At 33.0% G+C, this 9,894-nt stretch overlaps 1 protein-coding gene across 2 annotated transcripts; it reads right to left on the bottom strand.

Annotated features, from left to right (window-relative positions):
* Positions 1 to 624: 624 nt before the first annotated feature.
* On the bottom strand, positions 625 to 9,603 carry LOC120577112 (thioredoxin-like protein 4B). 2 transcript variants are annotated; one of them, XM_039828108.1, is made up of 5 exons: positions 7,078 to 7,218; positions 6,518 to 6,681; positions 6,253 to 6,410; positions 4,632 to 4,698; positions 625 to 931 (listed from the first exon to the last, which is right to left on the bottom strand). In XM_039828108.1, exons 2-5 carry the CDS (start codon positions 6,647 to 6,649, stop codon positions 833 to 835), a joined length of 456 nt encoding a protein of 151 aa, XP_039684042.1. In that variant the 5' UTR covers positions 6,650 to 6,681; positions 7,078 to 7,218; the 3' UTR covers positions 625 to 832. The 2 variants fall into 2 exon arrangements, with proteins under 2 accessions (XP_039684042.1, XP_039684043.1); XM_039828109.1 differs by lacking the exon at positions 7,078 to 7,218 and adding an exon at positions 9,267 to 9,603 and having other exon boundaries at positions 833 to 931.
* Between the last annotated feature and the right edge of the window lie 291 nt (positions 9,604 to 9,894).

Raw genomic sequence — 9,894 nt, 5'->3', positions numbered from 1 at the left:
AGGTTAATGATTTTTAACAGATACGACTTAATAAGTTAATCCTTATATATCTCAATGACATCCTAAAGTAAAAATTTCAAAAATGATGTTTTTGATATAAACTTTTAATTTAGCACTTAACAAGTTAAAAATATATTTTGAGCTCAAATAGTATACTGGGGCAATTAAATCTGTGTTTGATCGAAATCTATTGATAAGCAATGTTTGTCTACTTCAATTGGGAAAAATATCACGTTTACAAGTTGTCAAATTGTCTTAGTATGTGTTTGTTTTCACGTCAATCTTACCAAAAATGTGTCCACTTTAATGCTACATTTGTAGCGTCTTAATATTCACGTTGAAACCACATTGGAACGTGTTGAAAATACATTGGAACGTGTCGAAAATATTTACTTGGACAAAACCACAAATTAAAACTATTTAGACGCACACATACGAATAATAAAAAAATTAGTCACACCGTCTAGTTGTTTACTCTTTTAAAAATTGTCATCAGTGCGTGCCGAATTAATCTTTGATTTGGGTTGTGGTCAAGTAAGACTTACTCTTATTTTTTTGTTTGTTTGTTGAAAAACAAGGAAAGCAGAGATAAATGAATGAAATACTAATACTAATCAACTTGAGTTCAAATCAAATGACGAATATCTGCTTTTTGTTTCATTAATGGTCGAACCAACATGTAAAAAATCCCATATACATGTCTTACTATTATAAGTCAGCATCTGCTAAGAAAAAGGTGAGAAAGAAAAACAGAAGAAAAAAAAAACTATAATTTGACTTTTTACAAGGGAAAGAGGAAAAAAGGGGAGGGTGGTTTGAGTTAAATAAATTTCTAGACATCCTTGTACAGTAATTGGTATTTTGGTATCCTTTCAGGCGGGAGAGGACAATTCACAATGAGCTTTCCATTCATTGCTCCTCTAAATATTGTCTGTCGAAATGTAAAAACAGATTCATCAATATTCTTAACAAATACTTGGAAGAAAACATTTCCAGATATCTAACTTCTTAAATTAAATCTTAAAATAATATAACAGAAACAAAAGAAATCTACTAGAATACTAACTTGGTGTTGCCAAAGAAAAATGCACTCAAAATTCATCAAGTATGGATTTGGGAATCAACACCAGGAGTGGACAAACTTAAATTTGATATATTCAAGTAAAATGACAGAGTAACACTCCCTTTGTCTATTTGTTGAGAGAACAAACCACTTTCTCCTATCCTATTCTAGTGGATTTTTTGGGTCGAAAACACAAAGAACTACTCTTTATTATTCATAATTGTTAGATATGGTGTACCTAAAAAATTAATCATTAGAAATGAAGCACAAGGGCGACTCGGGTCCATCCTTGTTAAGCACTCCCATATAAAAGATTTAAGAATAGAACAGAAACTCGAAAAACAAAGGAAACTTGAAAGCATCAAATATTGAGAAGGAATTTACAAATGACTAAGCACGTTCTAACCAAATATATGCTAAAAAGGGGGACATGTGGCTGCGCTAAATCAAGCCAATAAGCCAGCATTCTTCATTTTCCCCACCGAAATGGGAAGTGCTTTTTGTGTCCTCTCAGGAATTACAAATTACAACTAGCCATCAGAAAAAGACCCTCTTTCTCAGTAAAATACTTTACAAACACATGATGATTTTATTTATGAACTATGAAGGGGCTCTCACCATAGAATAGATTATGGAATCTCTTCGAAGGTAATTTGGACATATGTGGAGAAACTCCATAAAAACAGCGGTAAAGAGGGTTGACTAGATAAATGAAAGTCCAATACTTAGAGGTGGAAGAATCGGGAGCGGACCCACGTGTAGGTGAGAGGATGTGCAACTGCACATACCACAATATTTTTTTCATTTTGAGCACCCTGGAGTTTTTGTTTTGCACCTCAGATGCAAGAGACCCAAACCACTCTAAATTCCTAAGATTCACATTACACTCTTCTCTCTAAACTTCTAAACTCACTCAAATTCTCTGATGGTGGAAGCCTTCCAAAGTGCCACCACTGCATGACTGCCCTTCTCTTCTCCCAGTGGTGCGTCACAAGACCCTCTCCGTAGTTCTCTCTCACGCAGTCACGCGAAACTGCAAACCCCTCTGGTACGACCCTCCTCAGGTCATGCCGCACAATCCAAGCCGCCAACCAACAGTTACCAACCCCAGCAACTGACACAAAATAACTCAACACTGTTTCACTTAGCTTATGATAAGCATTACATAATGTTCTTAAAGCAAACTATGTATCTGCAGTTATTAAACATACTCACTCTCTGTGATGTTCCAAATATTTGGCACATTCCTTTGCTGTAAGTAACTCTGATATTTCTAATCTTTCTGCCTAGATAGTTGAATTGCATTATTTTTCTGTTATGTTATGTGATTCATATATTAACCAGAAGTTTTTCTTTTGATATTGTCTGGTTGCGAAAAGGACCAGAAGGCACATGAGTCAATCCTGAAAACATTCAACCTTCAAGGGTTTGTTTGACAAAATCATTCTTGTTTTGGTGTAACCTTCACCCCTACCCCCCAGAAAGAATCCTTATCATGTTGTGTAATTGCATTAGCTTTCTGAGAATTTATCGATAGTTGCGGAAGGTTACGTTTATATGGTTTTGAAGCTTGTATGGCAGCTGGTGCTAAAGAAGTAGCTATTTCTAGATCAACTTCTGAATCAAACATTAATTGTAGTGTTGAAGAGAGTCTTGCTCATTATAAAGAGTTTCTTGTGCTGCTAAAGAACTCTCTACTCTACTCCCAAAAAATAATAAAAGGAACTCTCTACTCTTTTAAGTTGTAAGGGGGTATGTCTTGTTTTTCTTTTGAACTATTCTTAAGATTCCGTCATATTACGATCTACTGCCTCCAGTCTCAAATATAAACAAAAATTTGTAAAAGAAAGTTGATGTATGCCAAATTTTTGACCAAATACATCAAATTTCTTTCACCAATTTTTGCTATAGTAAGATCTTATATGTTCTATTCTAGATTATCTATATTTCAGCAGTATGCGCATGCCTGTGAAGCACGGACTCAGAAACGGGGACATCGCTAATTAAAAAACATAGGACACGGGCACTGCTATATATATTAATAAAATAAAGCAATTTATGAGCACAGTTTATAAAGAGTAAAATGAGAAGCAAAATTTATGTTCATTTAAACTCAGTACTTCAATCAACCAAAAGAAGACATAAATCAAGCAAAACAAACTGAGTACTTTCATTTACGAAAAAATATTCTACAACAAAATGATCAAATCATATCCTAGTCACTCCACATTCAGAAAATCAGCATGGCTCATCTAAAGACAAGTCAACGACTACAAGAAATCCACTATCAGTCAAACTCATCTCCAGCGGCATCCCACATTTCTTGATGAAATTGAGGAGTGTTCCGTGATAGAAGTCGAAGGTTACCATGCACATATACTAAAGTTTCCGCTCTATGTGGTGTCATCTTGTTTCTCTTCAAAGAATGAATATGTGCTCCAATTTCTTTCACAAGATGAAGATAAACAAGGTTGCGCAAGTAGCTTAAGTGCAACCTTTTCAACTAATGGAACTCGAGCACCATGAACCAACCACCATGCTTATGGATCCATCTTATCTCTATCATCAAGATTGTCAAATCCTTCTCTTCCATTTGAGAAGTTGGCAAACTCTATGTTCACTTTTTTTCCTTTCATTTACATCAGGAAACAACCTTTTAAAACATTTTTCTCTTTCCTCAGGAAGCTCAATGGCTTGATGTGGAGGGACTCTATTAGTATCTTCACTTATCCATTGAGCTCACTGAGGAAAGAGAAAAATGTTTCAGAAGATTGTTTCATGTTGTAGATGAAAGAAGGAAAGTGAACAGAGTTTGCAAACTTCTCAGATGGAAGAGAAGGTTTTGACAATTTGATTCTCTAGTTGATAAAGATGAGATGGATCCAAAAGTATGGTGATTGGTTCATGGTGCTCGAGGTCTATTACTTCAAAAGGATGCACCTAAGCTACTTGAACAACCTTGTCCATCTTCATGTTGTGAAAGAAATTGAAGTACATATTCATTTATCCATTTTTGAAGAGAAACAAGATGACACCACATAGAGCGGAAGCTTTAGTATATGTGCATAGTAACCTTCGACTTCTATCAAGGACCACTCCCCAATATCATCAAGAGGAAAGTAAAATATGGGATGTCGCTAGAGATGAGTTTGGATGATAGTGGATTTCTTGAAGTTGCTGAGTTGACTTGTCCTCATCTGAGCCAGGCATAGAGGCTGATTTTCTCAATGTGGAATGACTAGGATATGATTTATCATTTTGTTTTAGAATATTTTTTTGTAATTGAAAGTATTCTGTTTGTTTTGGAATGACTAGGATATGATTTATCGCTAATTTATTATCTATAAGACTCTTTTTTTTTAACAATATTATCTATAAGACTATTGCACATACTTTCACGCTTGGACTACATAATCTTGTAAATCTTCATATAATCATCATCTATTACTATTTTACCTATAAATTTAATATTAAAAGCTATCAGTAGTTTAAGCAATTGATAATCATGCCACTAAGATGAAAGATCCACACGAATAACATTATGGATCCAGCAAACAGGGATACGTACCTCAACCACATCAATGAAGTCTTGCTTTTTGTGAAAAGCACCAATCCATTTAGTATGATCTGCAGTCCTACATAAAATAAAGTAAGAGAAAAAAATAAAAAAGCAGACTCCCTAAATTCATTGATATAAGTCAGAACATAAGATAAACATAGAGATCTAAGCCAACATTTGCAGAACAGGGGATTACCAAATACAAAAAGTTAATAGTTTGCATTTACACCATCTAAAGCTTTTGAGTAAACATGGTTTAATTGCACTATAGAGATAATGAAAAGTTTCATAGACTCAGGCTCAGGCGTACATTACATTGCAACATTTATTAGACCCAATACTTGATTTGAATAAGCTTCACTTCAAAAACCAAACTTACCCAACATTTGAGTGATTGATTAGTTCAGATTGTATTTACCGGTGTAAAGGTAGCTATTTACTTTTAGAGCAAACTCATTTAGCTTAAAATAATAGGCCTGCTTAAGTGGTGTTTCTTCTTAGAATGTGGGTTGAGCCTAACTAAACCATTACAAAACTGGGTTGTAAGGTGAGGACTCCCCCAACTTTTAAATACATTTTCAGGCCTTGTCTCATCCAATGTTGGGATTTTTTAACATTTCACATAGTAATTTTTATCATGAGGTCCTCCATGCCTCAATTTTTTATATCACTCAAAAGATAACAAATTTAAAATATTACCTGCAAATTTTAACTCGACAAAAGTGACCAAAAGTAAAGGTCTAAAGGTTCTATATTTTAAAACATTAGGTGAATTAAGCACCCATAAATACATGTTTAGGAGGTACAACCGATAAAAAGCTAAAAAGAATGCAGTAGTACAACACACATACACAATAAGAGGCAACTAGGTCCTAACTCCTAACTTTAAAACAAAAAGAGAAAACATAAATGGATAGCTTAGTTGAGAGAGTTCACAATATGAGCAAACTCATCTCAACATAGATATATCCTCCCTAAATTATTTGAATGACATTTGATTCGTACAACTTTGTTTGGACTTTAGGACAATTTACTAAAGGAAGGTCTTTCTTAACCAACAAACTCTCTTCTCCCCTCCTTCCCCACATGCCCACTCACGCCTCTAAACACACATGAATCGAAGTTTACAGATACATAATGATCAATGCTGTAAAAATTGAAGAGGAAGGATCAATTCCAGTTTTCAGACCTTCTATAAGCCAACTTCAAATCCTCAACTTTTCACGAAATGATCTCAAATCTCAACTATAAGAACATATAAGCATTGTAGAACAAATAGTTAATGAAACTAACCATCTATTCTGGTACTAATTCATGTATATAACAGAATAACATCAACATCCAAAGGGAAATTTTAAATTTAATAAATAAGAGACAGACTACAAATATCATCAAGTTTCAAAATATGGAAGTACATTTTTTGTTTCCTGCAATACTTTTCAATAGGAATCATAACTATAAGCAAATCATCTAACACAATATCTACCAATTACACAAACATAACGGAACTAAAGAACCAACTAAAAATAATTGAACATAAAATCAGAACAGGAAGCGATTGTTCAAAAAAAAAAAAGAGCAGGAAGCAATAAACAAAAGCAAAAACACAAAGGAAGTAACAATATCATACCCAGAATCCATTTTCATGTGATGGGCATTGAAGAAAAACAGTGTAGATGGAATCAAAGTGATGTCAAAATATTTGACATAAACTTGAATGTCAGGAGAGTCAACATCAACAAGTGCCACCGTTGCGAATTTGGACACCTCTCTTGCTGCTTTAGAAAGCTGTATCAACAACACAAATGAAAAGTAAAGGGTTAGAATTGTGAATCATATAAAATTCAAAAAATAAAACAAGATAAATTAAAAAAGGAGACAAAAGGAAAACATACAATTTGATCGAGGTGGAGACAGTTAGGATCAGATTCACGACCAAAGCGCAGGACAAGAACCTTATCAATAGTGTCTCTGATGATAGAATCAACCTCTCTCTTTTGTGACAACGTTGTTAACATGCAACTCATTCTTCTTCACCACAGTTTTGAGTAAATTGATTCTGTAAAATAGATTACGACTAAAAGTGAGTTGAAGGTAAAATGAATTGTGTTTCTATACATTCATGTAAAAGTGAGTTGAATTTTAAATTTGTGTATAAAACTCATTTACAACCAAAAGCTACAAATCCGAACTTCAAGTAGAATCAAGCAAAATCAATTCTACTCGAAAGCAACCAAACATGTGAATCAATTCTAGAGCTCTAGAATCAATTTTGCCCCCTCAAAAAGTGGAACCAAGCATCACATAACAGATACATACATTTGATAAAAGCACAATTATGTATGAAATTTCCATAACAAAAAATTGAAAACTAGATAGTGACACAAGCAAAAATTGATGAAGCATGATGAACGAAGCAAGAAAATTATTAATAGAAGTGAAATTGAATACTAACCGAAACAGAATTGGTTGCGAGATTGAAACATTTGCTTGGGGAGGATTATATTTTTTTTTTTTGAGGGAGGATTATATAAAAAGCGCGCATAAGGAAAAGGGATTTGGGGTAGTAGATTCTCTTCTCTTGGTTGGAAAAAAAAAAATTGAGAAAATAATGTGGAGATTTTGATTGTTAATCTTCATATTATCTATCTTAAACCTTAGATTATTGGTAATGTGAAAATTAATGGTTAATATCTTCACATTATTTCCTCGATTTTTTTCAACTTAAACAATCTATTTCTAGGACTTGGGGTCGTTTTTGTAAGATTGTGACGTTTGCTTAGTTTTTTATTTTAAAATAAAAAAAATTACATGTTGTTTGATTTAGTTAAGTGGATGGTTATGTATGTGTTGATTTTTGTAAAATGGACTGAAATGGGAGTGGGGGCAAATGTGCTATTTTTGAAATTAGGGGTCAAAATCGCTAGTTTATAAACATTGAGGGGGCTAAAAGTACATTTAAGTCTTTTTATAATTAAACTTTATTAAAGGCCAACTATCACTCTTGTAAAAATAAAAATTATCACAAGAAGTGTTTTGCGATCAAATAAGAGGAACACATACACCATCATCATTAGAGGAAATACGTTGCACCAAGTTAGATTTTGCAAGACTTAAGTTTGTCCTGTCAAAATATTTAAGGTCTAACTATTTATTGTTGTCTATCATAAGCTTTTTTTCGGCTTAATTTTGGATTTTTGAAAATATATTAATTTGCACGTTTAAGCACATATTTTCTGGCTTTGTACTTTGAAATTTTGAGATCTGTTTGAGCCTAATATCAGCTTGTTAGCATGTTTCTAAATGGTGAGTCATAATTAATCTCTGATGTATTTCTTTGACTAATTTTTGAAATTATTTGCATATTGATCTATGGTCACTCTGTAGACCATAACTTGGGTTGTGATTATTGGATTGAAGTGTACGAGCATTCGTTGGAAATATAATAAGTAGAGCAACAACTTGCATGTTGAACCCAAAACCTAATTCAGATGTCTTGAAGGTCACAAATATGACATCTAAAGCAGTCGACTACGGTTTTGTGCCACTTGCTTTTTTCATGGGCTGGGATTTACTTGTTCAAACTCGGATCCTTATTATGTAATACCCTAAGATTATAAATAAGGATGTTGCAGGCAGCCGAAAATTATCTTCACATTACGCACTTTTCCTTTCAAACATTATGTGTGAACCTTCAATGTGAGGCTAAAAGTCCTAGGTTGATTCACTCATTACATATTGTTTATTGAGATAATGAGGTTCAGTTTTTCAATGTTATTCATTTTCAGTTTCAATGTTGCTAGCACCAAAAACTCTATGAGCAATGGTAAACTTGGCAGGATCAGTATAGGAGGAAAATAAGATGCCAAAGCACACTTATCAACAGTACATCTTCTCCTCAAAATCTTGCAAGCAGCACAAGGACTCATAACAACAACTTGAGGAGGACCTTGAGGTAATAATGGTGGTGAATTAGATCAAGTAGGAGAATTATGAAAAAATGGAGCAATGAAAGTGTCACTAGTAGTAGTACCCTTTGTTTTTTCCTATACGTTTCTATGTGCATTTGAAGTAATGGAATAAGGACTCATTGTGTTTTTTTTTCAACTTCTACTTTTATGACCAATTTTTTTTTAAAAAAACTAACATATATCTAAATTACTACTTTAATTATTGATTATTACTACTTCCTTTTTGTTCCATATATCTAAATTTATTGGCATGAGATTTGCTTCTTAATTCACTACATCCTCTTTATTACAACTCCAATATCATCCAACAAAAGACACTGACTTTTGAGGCAAATTTTCAATTTCAAATTTCAAATACTCTTATATTGTCATTCACTACTCTTTCATAATTTAATAATCTCTCATTCGCTCTCTCATTCTCTCTTTGACAACAAGAAGAACACGGCAGGTATAAGAATTCATTTTCCTAATATCATTAATTATTTCATTTGTTGTTGACCTTCATATCATGTATATTTAACAAAAACAGTCCTAACACAATTTTATAATTATATCAACAACAAAAAAGCAAATATACAAAATATATTCATTAGTTATACAACATCACATCCAATTTCATATTTGTATTGTTGTTGTTGCATGTAATGGAAACAAAATATGTAAAGAACTTGACCTTGATGAAGACAACAGCCCAGGTTTAAGTGTTTGTGTAAAAATTCTGACCCAGATTGGGATGAAAACACGTAAGCTCTTTCCCGGCACGGTGGTTGCAAGCTCCGGCGTGGTGGTCACCGGCGAAGGTTGTCCGTTCCTGATATTTTTAAATGGGTTTTGTAGAGAAGATGGAGGGGACTCTTTTTATGGTGATGGATTTTCAAAAATGAAGATGGTGGAGCAATGTAACGACCGCCGGAGACACACTGAAGGAGGCTAGGGTTTGTTTGAGAATGAGAGAGTTTTCCAGATTTCTTTGGTGAAGAGAGAGAAAATTAACTTTAAAATAAATATGGTGTGTGTGGAATAAACTTAAATGACAAAAAGTAAAATAAAAAGAAAATTATAAAAAAAAATACTCTAGGTTTGTACGAGATAGAAAGGGGTAAAGGGGTATAGACTTTTTTTATTGCAAAATTAGTGTAACATAATAAAAATAAAAATAAATAAATTCTTTAAAAAATATATAAAATATAATAATAATAATTTCTTTATCAAATATTAAAAAAATAGTAGTAGTTTATTTAACCTCTAAAAATATAATTTAATAAATGTTATTTTACACACACATATATATATATATATAT

Source organism: Medicago truncatula, chromosome 7 (genome assembly GCF_003473485.1).
Source record: "Medicago truncatula cultivar Jemalong A17 chromosome 7, MtrunA17r5.0-ANR, whole genome shotgun sequence".
Lineage (NCBI taxonomy): Eukaryota > Viridiplantae > Streptophyta > Magnoliopsida > Fabales > Fabaceae > Medicago > Medicago truncatula.
The sequence above is the reverse complement of the archived record's forward strand: the minus strand, read 5'-3'. Positions and strand labels throughout refer to the sequence as shown.

What these genes read in the sequence shown, in the direction of transcription:
- LOC120577112 (XM_039828109.1), bottom strand. Translation starts at nt 6,649, where the DNA reads ATGAGTTGCATGTTAACAACGTTGTCACAAAAGAGAGAGGTTGATTCT. An exon ending in GTCTCCACCTCGATCAAATT is followed by an intron (nt 6,411 to 6,517) that starts GTATGTTTTCCT and finishes TTGTTGATACAG; the next exon opens with CTTTCTAAAGCAGCAAGAGA. An exon ending in ACTTCATTGATGTGGTTGAG is followed by an intron (nt 932 to 4,631) that starts GTACGTATCCCT and finishes ACATTTCGACAG; the next exon opens with ACAATATTTAGAGGAGCAAT.